General features: G+C 43.0%; 1 protein-coding gene across 1 annotated transcript in view; it reads right to left on the bottom strand.

The window, feature by feature from the left end:
* Positions 1 to 3,874: 3,874 nt before the first annotated feature.
* bean1 (brain expressed, associated with NEDD4, 1) overlaps positions 3,875 to 17,202 on the bottom strand; it is a 64,036-nt gene continuing 50,708 nt past the window's right edge. Inside the window, exon 5 of the mRNA XM_054750275.2 lies at positions 3,875 to 8,522. Within this exon, the coding sequence (XP_054606250.2) occupies positions 8,132 to 8,522 (391 nt within the window). The 3' untranslated portion in view covers positions 3,875 to 8,131. The remainder of the gene's footprint in view (positions 8,523 to 17,202) is intronic.

Genomic DNA, 17,202 nt, shown 5'->3' with positions numbered 1-17,202 from the left:
TGGATGTTCGGGGTCCACCATGAAAAGAAGCACTACACAATTTGACCGCTAGATGGCGCTGCAGGCATAAGTTTAACATGCACCACAGTGATTGGCCTCTAGAGGGCAGTGTGCTGAAGTTTATCATTTGTGTAAAGACGAAGATTCCCAGTTAGTTTAATTTTCAATAGTCAATGAAAAATAATATATGAAATTAAAGCAGCTATTAATGTACAAAAGATAGAAAAGTAAGCACAGAATATTATGTATTATAATTTAGTAGTGATGCAAATAGACATATGCATGCTTGTTATGCTGTTTTATTCCTCTACTTCATTTTTTTAACATATCTACTTATCTGCTAGTATTATTCCTAAAATTTTTCAAATTTATCCACCACTGCATTTGGATTGTAGCAACAGCCTTAATGTGTAAAGAACATTTTTCTAACTTTTATGCAAGATAATATGCAGTTCAAATGTTGGAGTAAAGTCAGAACGATTTTTGTGTGCCCATCTCAATATCAAATCTAAAACACCACCTTGTCTTCAATAACAAACTCAATACAGGAGCATATAATTGTTTTTAATTAACAGGATCTGCGTGTTTTAGTAATCTCAGGCTTCATTTCTACATATCCCCACAATAAAATTATAGAAATAAAAACAAAACAAAAATATTAGGGAAAGCACATTAAACAATTACAGCGCAACCACTAAAACATTCAAAAGACGTTTTCCTCATTGATCAATTGTATTGATATGCATTTTTATATGAGATTGTTCCTAAAGATCCAAAGAATATGAATAAAAGGTCAGATGAAATCAAAGCAGTGCAGTGCAGGTAGTGCACATCCTCATCCTAAACTTTAACTCCTGTTTTGATGGGAACTTTTTGAAAAAATAAAAACTTGGATTAGATAACTTTAAAGGGAAACACTTTTGACAAAGATTTTAATCTTTGACATCCTTTGGAACCTGTTGTGACTGATTTGCATGTGGCGATTCCTGGAAAACTGAAGCAAGCATGTTATAATGGTCACTTTCCACATTAAAACCCAAACCTGGTGAGTCTCCATTAAAACCCGGACTCGCTTGAACTCTGATCACAAGAAAATCCTTTTATGCACCAAATATGTATTAGTAGTAATAGCTCACCCGTTGTTCATTAAACTCTCAAACTTTCAGCAGATCTTTGAATCATGAACATTTCCAGCTTATTTGAAGCTGGAGAACAAGGGGCGTAAAGGAAACATCTCAGAAAATATTCAAATTATTCCAATGTGGAGACTCTTAATTTTAACCTTATTTGTATAATGACTTTGGTCACGTCAACGTAAGTAAAAAGAAACTTTACATGGAAAGTCTGAACTCTAAAATGAAATAAAATTTTAATTAGGGCTTTGAGAGCTGTTCCCTGGTGGAGACAGCAACTTTCAAGGGGGGACTTGGCCACCCTCGGCCATCCAATGGAAGCACCACTGTCTTTTGCTTTCCAAGAGTGAATTAGTCCATCTCTGAAAATGACTAGAAATCATGTGAACATTTGCAGGAGCACACACCCTTCTGTTTTTTGGTGTCCATGTCCAAAGTCAGTCACTCAGATTTAACAAGAATTCAGATTTATTCACTTTTCTCTACAAAAAAGAAATCACAAATAAAACCAACACAGGGTCTAATGAAACATTTCCAGTTGCTATAGGATGAGGAAACAAAGAAAAGAAGATAAATAGAAACAATTTTACAAATAATTTACTTACAGAAAATACACAACAAATTAGTGCAAAGTGCTAAACTGATTCATTAAATCCCTTTTTGTACAAAGACATGACTCATTCTACGTGTTTAAAGCTAACAAAAGCTAAAATACTGACAACTCTGTCACCGCTTACTTCTAGATTTGCTTTAGATCTAAATAAACATTCACACAGTCTTCATATTAACACAGCAAGAGTCTGGCTGTTAATTCAGACTTATAGGGACAGATCATAAGAACAAAACTGTGGGATGTGATATCTAAGCTCTGCAGTGCCTCCTAGTGGCTGATAATGAAGCTGGAAACAGAAGTAACAAAAAAAAAACAAGACAGGAAATGTGAGAAAAATAAAATACACCTAATATGTTCACTTTGTGTAATTTTACAATGTTTGTTAGTTAAAATCTGTATGGATGTTTTGTTTTATTAGTATTTTTTGTTGGTTATATATAAAATAGCTGAATAAATAAGCTTTAAATGATGAAAATAAAAAGTGGAGATGCTTTATGTTGTGTGATCAAAATGGGATTTTTCTGTTAAAACCAAATAAAAAGGATGATTTCCATAAAACTGAGGATAAAATCAGCTTTTTTTGGTCATTGAAATGTATTTAACAGGGATTCAGTTAACAAAGTGCTTCTAAATCACGTCAGTAAACACCAGACATTTATCAGCACAAACAGCTTGATTATTGCTACAGCACTGAAGCTAACAGTCGAGCTGGTGGCTGGGTGGGGGGACTTTTAGGCACATCTTCAATCATTAAACGTTACACAATGGGCAGTTTTCAAATTAAGTTGAAAGCATACAAACCAAGCAAACATCACATAAATTATGAATAATATTTTGTTATTAAAGCTCCATCTATGATGACTTCCTGCTTCAATAACGGATGATAAAATGTGTCTACAGGTCTTAGTGTCTCCAGGATGAACAAGTTATTTTATTTCACGCAAAATTTCAACACAATAACTGTCCCTTAGCTTCTGTGTGCAAAAATAACTAGTCAAACTGTGAAAGAGAGCTTTGACTCGATGTTATAGGTCATCAGTGCAGCAGCAAATGCATAACCTGCTGCCTGGAACATATTTTCATTCATTCTGTCATTAATTTATACATAAAACAGATCAAAATGATGGCTAAATTTTGATTTAGCTTACATGAAATTACATTAAACAAGTTGCTTATAAAATCTTGGGAGATTTTGGTAAAAAATTAAAGTAAAATTCTTGTATTTTCTTGCATGTATGCATGAAGTTAGTATAGCATCATAATATCAAATCACGCAATTTCAGCAATGAGTAAAATTTTCACTTTTTTTGTCTTATTTCTGTGTTGAGCAGGTAAAAATTTGCTGACCTTAACAATCTGTATAACATTGAATCTGTACTTAAATCATTAGTTTGTAGTTTAATTTTAACCCTCCAGATGGGAATCCCACAGGGCTGCATACTGGGACCTTTGCTGTTTAGTCTATTTGCAAATGACTTATCCTAAATAATGTCCCAGTGTCAGTTGCCATCTTTATTTGGATAACACAGTTTTTTTATGCCCCTGCTGAGTCACCAGAGCAGGCAGTAGGTGTGTTGTCTGCCTGCATGGCTAAGGTGGGTCAATGGCTCAAGCAAAACCACCGTGTTTCCAACTTAACCAAAACGGTATCAATGGGCTGTCTGATTAGAAAACAAAATGTGGAACAAAGTTTCCAAATACATCTGATTGATAATAACATCCAATCTGAAACAGTATTTAAGTATCTCAGGTTGGTTCTTGATCCACAACATAAATTTGATAAACAATTTAAGAAAATTTCAAAAACAATAAAAAGCTATTCAAATTGTTTTCTCTTAATCAGACATTACTTCCAAATGAGGCTGCCTGTCTGTACAAGCATGCTACGATATTCTCATAGATCATACTGCATGACAGTTTGGACTCAGACAAGGATTTCAGTCATAAAGCACATTGATTCACTGTATAATCAAGCAATACAAATTATGGACAAAAAGCCTACCATCTTTGCGATATCCTCAAAAAGTATGGCTTGCTAAGTTTTGAAAGCTTTCGCAGTCTATGCTTCCTTGTGCTAATATTTAAATGTGCCAATAGTGTTGCACCTGTGCCCATTAGATCTTTGTCCAGAAACAAAACAGCAACTGAGTCACCAGAGGTTTTATAAAATCAGCTGCCAGATCCCTCATTCGTTTGGTCAGGTGGCCTTTTCGTACACGTGCTAAATTAAGGAACTCATTTGAATTTTCAACACTCACTCCTAGGACTGGGCGATATGGCCTAAAATCAATATCACGATATATTGAGGATTTCACCTCGATAACGATAAATGGAGGATAACTACAGGTATGTGCAGAAACAACAGTTGTCCACTAGATGGGGCTGTCACATGTATTGCGTTGAGTCACATTTTAACGTGACTCAAGGTGGTACAGCCATGGACGTAATTTTCACTTTAGAAGTTAGGGGGTATCTTTACAGTATGTTCTAATGGGAAACAGGCTTCAACAGAAACGGTTGTTTTCTGCTTGGTCCTAGAGCTCAACCAGTGTCAATTTAATATAAAGTAATATTGTTTTTGGATGGTAAAAAGTGCAAGGGTCAAAACTTGACTTTGGAAAAAGTGGGGGGGACATGCCCCCCCCCCCCCCAAATTACGTCCATGGGTACAGCTTCTTAAAGGGACATGAATGTTGTCAACCTACATACGTCTTTTCATTTTTTAATTATCAAATTTATTGATAATTGGGAAAAATTATCTCGATAAGAGTCAGAAATTTTGATAACGATAAATGTTCGATTTATTGCCCAGCCCCACTCACCCCATGATTAAGTCTTAACTGAAAGAAAACCAAAATAGTACTCATTTGTAATTAGCACTGGTTTACACCTTCACTAATGACATTTACCATTTATTAAAGCAAACACGTGGCTGTGAAGATTTTGTCGAATATGTTGAGAACAAGAGTTCTTTGATCTTCACTGTTAGCGTTGCACTTGAACAAGCTTTTGTTCCAAATTTGGAATGAAGATCTTTGACTCCGTTTCCGTGTGGCAGTCTTGTGATCTTTCACTGGGAGTGTTTAGTCCGCTGCTGCTGGTTTTCTGCAGGTAGCCTACATCTGTAAATGTGTGAGGGACATGTGACTTCAACAGTTCAGTGAACAACAACATCTAAGTGATTTATCTCCTATGCTGATATATCTGTACACAACTTTGTCGGGCCCTTTTCTTGTTTTCCTCAGTTCATTCGTGTTTCTTTTTCTGAAGACTCAAAGGACAAAAATAGAAGCTATTTTCGTGAGAATTCCTTCCCTGAGGGGGGAGGTGTTATTTCTTTCCGTGTCTCCATTAGCTTTGCAGCTGCAGTGCAGGAGTCTATGTTTTGTTGTTGCTACTGTCCTTATTGGCTGCACCTGTGAACATATAGATAAATGGCCTACCTAAGAAGGTACGCAGGGATTTCACTTGTCTTTCTGTGTCTGTTTACTTTACTGGTCTGGAACTAAATTGTGCTGAATGTTAGTCTAATGAAGCACATCGTTTCACCTAACTTGGTGGGTTTTGTTACCTTGTTCTAACTTTATTGTTAGATTTTTGCAGCAGCCTAGTAGCGTTTAGAAGTCACAAACCTTAACACTCTTGCAATGTTTTATTGAGTACTACTAATGATGATAGGTAACATTGTTTGAACTCCAGAAGTGGCAGCTGTAGGACCTTAGCATTTTTAAAATGGCATCTTCTGTTCATGTGCACACACGCACGCACTCACACAAACCTTATTTCTGCTCATTAGCAAAGACTGGGAATAAGATGGAAATAATACCTATGCAATATGACTAAAGGAAGGAAAATCTCAGACTTTGTTTTGTTCCTGCAAAACATGTAGAAGCCATCCATTTCACACACGGATGTTTGCATAAAAAATATGCATTTTCCTCAAGCCATTTTGCCTGGAACCCTTTTCTTGAACACCAAAAATGGACACCACTTGTGAAAAGGTGAATAAACAGCTTGCACACTGTAAGCAAAAATATGCTGAATTTACTTAACCAAGTCATGTCAACTTGTTCCACTATACTTAATTGCTTAAATGTAAAGTGTGAAATACATTTAATTAACTCATTCACTGCCAGCCAATTCCTGATCAGAAAAGCTCTTCGTTGCCAGCGTTTTTACCGTTTTTCTTAGGAGTCACATAACGTTGCGCGCTAGGATGATGTCAACGCCAAAACTACTAAAACAAAGAGCAGACTCACCTCTTACATCAGGAAGAATCCGTGCGTTTCAAGCGTTATTTGTTCTTTCATGATCCATTGTCGAACTGTGATCTGCAGAAGCTTTTCCGTTTCGCGCCTCTTTTTTATTTTTTTACAGCAGCGGCCCAAAACGATCTCCTAACACATGGATTTTCTGCTTCCTGATCATGTGACGTATGCGGATGATCAGCTTTAGAGCTGGGATATTTGTTTTCACGGTGTGGAGGCTCGTTCCAACACCCACACAGTAAAAAAACGCAAATGACGACTTAAGTCGTCATTGGCAGTGAATGACTTAATTGAGATCGTATAACAATGTATGTTATGCTTTTCATTGAAGCTCCTACGCTTAGTGGAACAAGTTGACACAACTTGGTCAATTAAATTCAATATTTAGTTTCTTAGAGTGTAGATTATTCTTCATCAAATGAAAGTAGAGCCCCTGTTGGCACAATAAATAGATGATAATTTAACTATGAATAATAAAATAAAGTCTGTGAATTCCACTTCAAACTACAAAGTTCAGAGCAAACCTGTTAAATCAAAAAATGCTGAATTAACAAAAAATAATAATAATTTGACTAACTGGATTTATGAGCAGATGGTCTGAGCAACGTCAAAAAGTGGATTGCTGCCATCCTAGAAAAATGCTTCATTAAAAGTAAAATATTGTTTTATCAACCTTTATGCCTCCATTTATTTCACATTCAATCTGGTAGAAATACTTTGCTGAAACAACAACAGGCTGCACTGGAGACAACTGCACAACATTTCTGCTGCAAATAAGTACAGAACTCCATCATAAACTTGGAAACTAACTGAAACTAATAGTCAGAATGGCCAAAAGTTTAGCTTATTTTTTGATTTGATTTATTGTTTATTTAGTTTACAGTTTACTTTCTGAGTTTAAGGATTAAGTGTTTAGAAAACTGTTTGTCACAAATGCTCACAAACGCCTTTCTGAACCTAAAGTTAAATTTCTTTCCATAAACCTTAGCTTTTTGTTCAATGAAGACACTGAAATCACCCACACCACCTGCTCTGTTTCTCATTATTCATATTCTCATCATCATGTTAATTAGCTTTAATTGGGAATGCTTTAAATGTAAAACTGTCCATAACCACAAAACTAATTAGCATAACCAACACTGTAAACTGTTATTCCTGCCATGCTTTTACGGTCTGTCTTTAACTATTTACAAGAGTTTGCCAGTGTTAACATCGAAAAACTCCAACTTGAAGTTTTATAATAACAAAGAATTATCAATCATCGCCTCCTTTTGGACAGAAAAAATAATTTCAAAGAGATCAGTGTGATCAATTCTACAGTTTTCATGTGTAAGGTCTCCGTTGCATCAAACAAACCTCATGAGGAGGAAGGTTCTGAGCTACATGCTGCTACTGTGGTCCAGTTTTATCATGGTGTCACAACTGGAGCCCTTGGTACAAACAGTTGAGAGAAAAATGGCACAAAGTGAGCCATTTTTGTGATGCATGCTGCAAGAAATCCACCATTTCTTCCAGAAATCCATTATTACGTTAGAATAACACACATGGGATGAACGAGGGCCTCCTGTCATGTTTAGGTGGGTTTTTTCACTCCTATTTTAATACAAAGTCTTGCTTTAACTAAATAGGATACTACCACCACATTGACAGTGACAAAAACAGCACACTCCTCTAAAGGTTGCACCCTGTACAGAGACTTTAACTCACTGCAGAGATTTCTGGATCAAATAATAAAATCTGAGAAATGAAGAATTCTCTAAGCTAAACAATTAAAAATCACACTGATGTCACACAACTCTTAGATTAGTCCTAGTTTATAAATAATAATCAAAATAGTGAAGAAGCTGAACTAGAAAACGAAGCATCACGGAGATGATGCCACAGAGTCAGAGTTGTTTATTTGGCCCCAAACAGAGCGTTTCTGCTGCAGTGTGATCCGTAGTAAGTTTAGGGTCTAATCATGTGTTTTAAATCTTGTGGAAGACGTGTACATCTCTGTAGTTTCCACTGTTGCCTCCACAGCTGCCCCTAACAGCCATTTCCCCACACATCAATGTGTTCATCATATTCAGCTGGGGATGATTGAGAGCTCAGGTGAAGAAAACCAATTAGCCGTCCTATGAGATATGGTTTGCTGGGAGTTGCTGGGAGTTTCCATCGCTGCTCCTCTCCGAGTGGTGTTTATAAAGGTCACATGGCATGAGAGGGAGGGGCTGTCTCTGCTCAGCCAGCACCGACTCGTATGGCGGCGCCTCCTCCAGAGAGAAGGAAATGGATGCGATGTACTGCTGCTCTGGATCCTGCAGTCCCAAGGGGCAGTGGGAGGGGGGGAGCCACGCAGCGCTGGCTGATGAATCTCCATGGTTCGGAGAAGCACCTGGACTGGTGTAGGTGGGCTGCTCCTCTGGCTCTGCCAGGGTCTGACAGGGGTCCAACAGAGAGTAAGGAGGTGGGTCTTCTGTGAGGATGTAGATCTGAGTAGAACCTGGGCCAACACATTCATCATAGCTACAGAAATAAAGGGAACAAAGGACGTAATTAGACATGTGGGGAATAAAGATGGAAATCAGGTGTAAATAATTTAACAAGAACATATTATGACTTTTCTCTTAAGTTATAAAAGTTCTATGGTTGATTTAAAAACATGTTTACGAAGTTCTTTGCACTAAAACGCTCTCACATAAAGCAATTTCTGCAGATTTGTTCTTGACAGTTTCAGAATGAAACATTTCAGGGATCTGTCACTTTAAGATAAGAAGCTGGAGCTAGCTGGCTGGCCCACCCATCCCTTACTCAGGCTACTATAAGCTGAGAAGCTCCGATCTCCAAGAGGGGCTCGGAGTAGAGCTGCAGCTCCTCCAGCAGCAGCTCTCTCTTGCACATGTGAGGCGGTTCAATTCTACTTGTCCCGTTTTTACATCACACATAGAAAGCTGATTTCAGACACATAATTTCAAAAACCAAATACTGACAGAAAATAGATAACGGGTTTTTCCACATTTTCAGTAATTATAGAAGTGGTAGAGACCCACATTGCAGCAGAAGAAGATGCAAAGTTGAGTTTTGCATAAAACATCCTCTTAAAAATAAAACACCAATTAGGTTTGTGACAGTTTCAAGAGTGGGCTTAAAAGGCCTTCTTAACCTGAGATGGTATCAATCAGTAATTTTTAGGATTTGATTTCTTCACAAAACTGTTACCTGTCAGTAAAATGGTTACAGATCAGCTGCCATACACTTTTAATTTAGATTTAGATAGGATAAAAAGGTTCTTTAACTTTTCTGTCATCTAACCTAAAATTTCCAGCACATAAATTTATTTTGCTTTTCCCCCCAGAACTCTTGTTGATGACCTCCTTCAGCCCTCTGCTTCAGGACGAGTAGAGAGCTAATAGAAAACAGAGGCTGTAAAATAGAATATAATCGATAGAAAATAAAATTAGCTGTGTGTGTGCGTGCACGTGTGTGTGTGTGTGTGCGTGCACATGTGTGTGTGTGTGTGCGTGCGTGCACGTGTGTGCGTGCGCATGTGTGTGTGTGCGTGTGTGTGTGTGTGCGTGCGTGAGAGAAACAACTGATAGATGAGACTTGAAAGATAAGAAGCAGTAATTCAGAGTAATCCAATCAGCACACTGGTTAATTATATTACTGTGATAATTCCATAGAATAGGGAGGTGTTTCCGTCTTTGACTTGTAGTTTATTGCATATTTTATTCACCAGATCCTCTCTCTCAAACCCAAATATCAACCTGCAGAAACCATTTCAGACCAGTGACCCAAAATCCCAAACCAGGATCTCATGGATAGTACTTGGCCTCATTCTTGCACTCTATTTCCTGGGAAGAGAAAACAAACCCATACAGACAGAACGGTCTCCAGCGATTAATAATCCAAAATGATCTCAGTAAATATGAGTATTCTCTTTAGTACTTTAGTTAATTACACATTTTAATCATTTAGGGAAAAAGTCCAATTTACTGAAACAAACCTGGCAATAAATAACACCTGTTAAAACAGAACAAAATTAAAGCAGCAATTGCTTAAATGAATGTTGTCATTTTATTTTATTTTATTATTATTATTTTTTTTTTTTTGCTGGTTTCACATTTCAGGGAGATCCTCCACACTGAGGAAAAAATGTAGCCTCTTTGTCCACAGGAATATTTAGTCAATGTTTAATGACTAAACATCCTGTTTATTACTTCTATACTGCACACATGCAACTCTTCTCCCACCATTCACCCTCTTTTATTCCTCTCTTTTCAAACTGTTTGAGTTATTTCTCAGTTTGCTGAGCGTATTGCATACGTGTGAGTCAGGATGAGAAATGAAATTTGATCCTTGGATCTTAAGTGATTTGGGGCATCTGCCTGGTTGGCCTGATTGGACTCTGCTGTGAATTGTGGGTGTGACTCAGAAGAGTGGGTCAGTTGGATGTGTTTACTAACTACACCATGGGGTGCCATAGTGAACTCTTTAGGATGCAATCCCTTGCTTTTGACAGAATCTGATGCAAATCATGTTCATTGGAACCTCCACTACAGCCATGGATGGAGCTGGTGGGGACTGAAACCAAACCAAATGATGAAAATGAACCAGTCAACTTGAGAGTGAGCCATTTTACTGAATATATTACAGCTTTGATGGTAGAAATTAAAAATTGAAGTAATTGAATCTTTTGATTTACCTGTTGACCTACATTCCAACCCTCCTCTATGGGTAGTGACCGAAAGAACGAGACTGCAAATATAAGCAGCCAAAATGAGTTTTCTCCGCTGGGTGTCTGCTCTCCTTTAGAGAAGCTTGGTGAGAAGCTTGGTCATAGTGGTGGGGCTTGGAGTAGATCCGCTGCTCCTCCACATCGAGAGGAGCCAGTTGAGGTGGCTCAGGCATCTAGTTAGAATACCTCTTGGACACCTCCCTTGTGAGGTTATCCAGACACGTCTAACTGTCAGGAGACCCAAAGGAAGACCCAGGACACGCTGGAGGGACTATGTCTCTCGGCTGGCTAGGGAACATCTTGGGATTTCCCCTGTGAGCTGGCCCATGTGACTGGGCAGAGGGAAGTCTGGGCCTCTATGCTTAGGCTGCTGCCCCCGCGACCCGACCCCGGATAAGCGGCCGATAATGGATGGATGGATTTATAATAAAAACCCTGTGTACTTGTTTAACTGCAATGTGGTGTCACTACCAAAGCATTTTATCTGAAATAGAGACATAGCAAAGGTATCCGAAAAACATAGGAAGTGACACTCATTATTTCAACACGTCTTCTGCGGTCTCTAGTATAAATGACTTCCTTGTAAGTCGTTCTCTGTGGGGAAAGAAAGCTCCGACGCTCCTGTTTCAGGAAGCAGAAGTTTGCTGGAGGAGTGGGGGGCAGAAAACAGCAGGAGTTGGTGTCTTACTCATTAGTATTCATGATATTCAAACATGCCATCTCTGATTGGTTATCATCAACGACTCCGCAATGTCAATTTTGTATCTTCTCAAATAACAGTCTGAACTTGATCTGTCATGCTAATGCTAATGATTAGCTTCTACAAACTGAGATGCACTTAGTTCTCTCCTGAATGCTAAGTCAACAACAGCCTTCTTTGGTCGTAAACCAAGATGAGTGAGTCCATGAATGCTAACTTTTAGTGTGACTGTAACAAGTATGGCAGTAATTGTGTGACTACATGATCTGTCAGGACCAGATGTAATTCTGATCAGAAGCTAGGATATGCTCACAGGAGTAAGTGACACAGAGACAGAATGAAATTGACTGTTATGTTGGTACCAAGATGGAATATATAATGAGTTATTACATACAATATAAATAAATGACTTATGCAGACATGAAAAATACAAATCATCAAAAATCAATAGAATGTCCATGGGTGGCACATGATTGATGGCAACTTCAAAACTCCAGCGGACCCAAGGACCAATGAATTGGTCCTAAAGAGTGAGTCCAGTGTTCGTGAGGGGGAGAGGAAATTGTGAAAGACACGATTAGGGTAATCACGGCTCGCCGTTTAATGAAGTTGCTGAGGAACAGAAATTTAAAGGTGGCTACAGGAGCCTCCTACCAGCCCAACAGTGGTGGAAAGAGTCTGATTCAACCCTACTGGCTTGGTTCAGGGATTCTAGGCATACGGTCTAGAGTCTAGTGGGTATAGCTCACCATACAATGAGAAAAGACCTGGCCTGAAAGAACAGGACCAGGTGGTAAAAGGTCTTATGGGCCATTCCCATCTGTACCGGGTCGGCCCGGGCCGGGTAGCGAAGGTTGTTTGCATATCTGGGTGGCCTGGTATTTTTCCGGGCCAACCAAGGCTCATTCTCAGCCCTCCTCTCGAGGGGGTCTGCATCAGGCCGACCAGGGCCAACACACCCACTGCTGACAGCAAATTCACACCTTCCATTAGAGCAAGCCTCTGATTGGTGGGTAGAATCAGCCCACATGGGCTTAAGGCAAGGATGTGTGGAATCAACCGGGCCAGGCTGGGGCCGACTGGGGCTACCCGGCCCAGGCCGACCCGGTACAGATGGGAATGGCCCAATAGTGCACTAGAAGATCATCATCATCCAAATAAGCTCATTGATCTGTGTGACTTTTTCTGACCCAAGCATTTCCTTCCTATTTACTTTTGGATGTTAATGCAGGGAATAGTGATTGAAGACAATTTTCACATTGAGCCTGCATGTTAAACTCAAGTGTGACCAACTATATACTACTATTAAAGATAATGGCCAGAGGCAAAATTCATTTGAACAGCATGTGTAAATGAGTATTAAAACCTCAGATGAAAAAGGTTTTTGGATTTTGACGGCTGGAATTTTAATTCTGATGTTTTGACTGGCGCAGGAAAAACAGAAACTAACTTCCGGTCTATGTCCTGCAGAGGTGGTGACGTTTAACATGGAGCTCTGCTGAAACAGCTATAGTAAACAACGCCTGACTCCGGTGTTTCTGCATTAGAGTTATAGCAGAGAACAATGTGTCATCAATCAGATGTAGCTTCTGAGGCCTGCTAGTCAGTCAGATTTGTTTTTTCTCTGGGATACGGCAACGAGAACGGATACTGGATTACCGGAGAGGTTCAACCGAACTCTGACCCCGCCAGCTGGATATCACTACCAGAGGTGCAGACATGTTTTAGACCATTTGACTCAGAAGACCCGTGACCCGATTTGGACATAGAGGAGGATTCTGTTCATCTTCAGAACCAAAATCGGTACAGTTTGTTTACTTTCCTTAAATATTTCATTTCTGTGCTCCACTGGGAGCTCTAAGCTGATGAGTTCTCAGCTGGTCTTAGCTCCATCATGTGTCCCAGTATAGTTCAGTAATCCACAGTTTTACTGCTGTGTGTATTTATTGACATAACTCTGGAAAATATTTAACCGACAATTTACCAGAATAAATCTTCCTGATGCTGGAGTAACTCCTTAGCTCAATTCGTTGTTTGCACTAATCCAGGATGTCACGGAGGATCTAATGTTGAAATATAGAGATCATCTTTTAGACTGTGTGTGTGTGTGTGTGTGTGTGTGTGTGTGTGTGTGTGTGTATGTGTGTGTGTGTGTGTGTGTGTGTGTGTGTGTGTGTGTGTGTGTGTGTGTATCGGTCGTAGCTTTCCCAAAGGACTTGTTCTTTCCTTACTGGAGCTAACATGGTTAGCAGTTCTCTTTCTTAACATTCGTTTCGATGTCTCACTATGGGATACGCCCCTCCGCGGATTCCTCAGAAGCACTTATCTCAATTCGCCAATCCTGATTGGCCAGTGACTGTGACGTATGCGTCCCTTGCTACTATAAGTAGCAAGCGTCCCCACGCACGCACTATTCAATCACCTCTTCTCGCTTCGGTGGTCGCTTATCTCTGAGGTAAGTTAGCTCAACTGTTCACAGACGGAGCCAGCTACTATTCTCTCCGTCGCCGAACATTAACTTACCGTCCTTCTGTCCTGACCTTCACCATAAGCTCGGGGCATAACGAGCAGCTTCACACTCCAGTGCACCTGTTCGTTCTTTGCTAACACACCAGTTAGCCAACATGGAAGCCGCTCCTCCCACCAGAGGAGTGGATGGCGCAGGAGCTCGCCTCTGTACCTGTGGGAACAAAATCTCAAGCAAAGACCCACACAAGGTCTGCTCGAGCTGCCTCGGGCTGGAACACGCCCAGCTGGCATTGGAAGTCCCCGGGTCATGTGAGAGCTGTGCTTGCTTCACCCTGAAGAGCCTTCGCCGGCAGCTAGCGTGCCAAGCTAGCCTGTCGGGGAAGGACCTTTGCCTGCCGGCCCCTGGGCCACCGCCTGGGGACGCCAGCGAACATGCCCTCCCGGAGCCGGAACCGTGTGCCGAACTCAGCTGGGGCTCACAGCTCTAACTGGCCGGTCCGAGCCACCCCGTCGATGACGTGTTGGAGTTGGACTACGGAGACGACGAGGACACCTCGGAACTCCTCATTTCAGAGGAGGACGAGGATGACGACGTTTTTCTCCCCATCGCTCAGGCCTCCATGCCTAGCTTTCCGTCCTCTCCCAGGGATGGAGCGGCTTCTCCGGCCGCCCACCTGGACATGCAGTCAGTCTGCCGATTCGCTGCGACCAGGCTCAACATCCCTTGGCCCACCGTGGTCACTGAGGCTGTCAGATCCTGCTACAAGGGTAAGAAGCTGCCTCAGGCCACAAGGGCGGCAAAGCCCCTCCTTTCCGCCTTCCCGGAGCTTCTCCAAGAAGTGAGGTCCTCCTGGGACAAACACCCTTTCAGCTCCAGGTCTCCTGTCCAAGGAGCCTCCTCGCTGGACTTCGAGGGGATGGAGAAGGCTGGCATGCTTCGCATGCCGCTGATGGAACCGCTGGTTGCAGCCCACCTGCACCCACGACTCTCGGCAACTTCCTCCAGGCCTCCCGCTCTCCCTGCAAAGGCGGACCACTTCCAGCCGGCGCTGAACGAGAGGGCATACAAGGCTGCCGCCATCTCTGTCCGAGCTTTGAATGTCTCCTCCATGCTCTCAGCGTACCAAGCCGAGCTCTGTGAGGACATGAATACGAAGCCGGACCCGGAGGTGTGGGAGGAAATCACCGTACTGACCGACATCTGCCTGCATGTGCAGCGCTGCGCGGTCCAGGCTACGGCTAAAGCTATGGGCATGATGGTGCTTCAAGAACGTGCACGATGGCTGAACCTCACCAACCTCTCTGATAGAGAGAAGGAGGACATTTTGGACATGCCAATCGTGCTTGAAGGCATTTTCGGCTCTGCCCTGGCATCAATGCAGCAACGGTGTGAGGCCAAAAAGAAAGAGGATGAAGCCCTTCATCTCTGCCTTCCCCGTAAGCCTTCACCGGCACTGCCGGCTCGGCCGAACCTTCCTCAGGCAATACCCCGAGCCCAGCCTCAGTTCCGGATCCCAAAGCGCCCGAAGCCTCAAGCTGTCCAACCAGCTCCTTCGGGCTTGGCGCCTCGACCAGTTTGGCCTCAGAGATCCGGCAACCAAGCCGCTGGGACAACCCACCCGACCCGGCGGTCAGCAGGTGAGGAAGAAGAAGAGGGCAGCCTGACGGAGTTCTTTCCCTCCCGACGCTGCAGCTGGCAGTTCCCCGTTCGCCGGCTCCTCCCGTTCGATGTTGCCATGGTGCTTTCTCTCCCCCCCAACGGAATCCCTCCGGCAGAGTCCCCGAGCGGTCCAGGGTGGGACCAGGACGTGCAACCAGCTGTGCCGGCTCAAAACACACGTCACAAGCACTCACACAGTTTTTTTACAAACATGTCACGCTCAAGGAGCATTAAAAAGTTCGCTGCCGCATCCAGACAGTATGTCAAGGGCGCAGCAAAAATCAATAAAAATGTTACCCATGAGCGATTCCAGGCGGGGGCGGCCCCTGGCGGACTTACCCGCCAGCCACGGGTCATCCCCGTACGCCAGGGCCGTCAAAGCACAAAGCCCCCGCGCATGCGCAGTGGCTGCCACGAGCACCGCTGCCCCACAACCTCTGGAGGGAGCTGCTGCTCCGTGTGTCACGGCTGTGTCACCGCTCTCCGCTCACATTGAGGAATGGACAGCGGTTTCTGCTTCACATTGGGTGCTAAGAACTATTTCGAGAGGTTACAGGCTCCAATTCGCTTCCGTTCCTCCTCGATTCTCCAGCGTAGTGCTCTCCCACGCCCAGGGGACGTCAGCTCACATCCTTCAGGGAGAAATCTCCTCCCTGCTAGAGAAGGGAGCGATATGCATTGTGCCTCCCGATCGGTCTCAGAGCGGTTTCTACTCCAGGTACTTCCTGGTCCCGAAACGGGGAGGGACCGGTATTCGCCCGATCCTGGATCTGAGGGCCTTGAACCGATGCCTCAGAAAGTACAGATTCAAAATGCTCACGCTCTCATCCCTTTTGCGTCTGATTCACCAGAACGACTGGTTCACCTCAATCGACCTGAGGGACGCATACTTTCATATTCCCGTGTACCCTCCACACAGGAAATTTCTGAGGTTTGCCTTTCAGGGAGTGTGTTACAAATACACCGTGCTCCCATTCAGCCTCTCGCTGAGCCCGAGGGTGTTTGTCAGGGGTACGGAGGCGGCGATCGCCCCTCTGAGAGGGAGGGGCATTCGGCTGGCCACGTATTTAGACGATTGGCTCCTGCTGGCACGGTCCAGAGAGCACGGTCCAGAGAGGAGGCAGCGTCAAACACGCTGGTTGTGATCCATCACTTGTGTGGTCTGGGTTTCAGAATAAACTGGCAGAAAAGCGCTCTACTCCCCTCCCAGAAAATAACCTTTCTAGGTCTGAATCTGGACTCAGGGGCGTACACGGCCCGTCTCTCGGCACCGCGCGTGAACGCGCTCTCGCGCTGCGTGGCGCGCTTCCGCCTACACAGTTTGGTGCGGTTTGCATTATGCCTCAGGCTTTTGGGTCTTATGGCGTCGACTATCTCAGTGGTACCACTCGGCCGTCTACACATGAGAGATTTTCAACGCTGGGTGCCTTCTCTGGGTCTCTCTCCAGTGCGCCACAGAGCGCGCAGGGTGACAGTCTCTGCAGCGTGCGTCGCGGAGCTCCGCTGTTGGTGTCACCCCTCCCTCTTTGCACAGGGGGTGCCTTTGGGGTTGGTTCTCGTGAGGAAAGTGGTCACGACAGATGCGAGCCTGTCAGGTTGGGGGGGGGGGCTCCTGGAGGGTCGTTCTGTCAGGGGTGTG

The sequence above is a fragment of the Nothobranchius furzeri genome, chromosome 12, assembly GCF_043380555.1.
Source record: "Nothobranchius furzeri strain GRZ-AD chromosome 12, NfurGRZ-RIMD1, whole genome shotgun sequence".
Classification (NCBI taxonomy): domain Eukaryota; kingdom Metazoa; phylum Chordata; class Actinopteri; order Cyprinodontiformes; family Nothobranchiidae; genus Nothobranchius; species Nothobranchius furzeri.
This window is presented reverse-complemented; position numbering and strand designations above follow the sequence as displayed.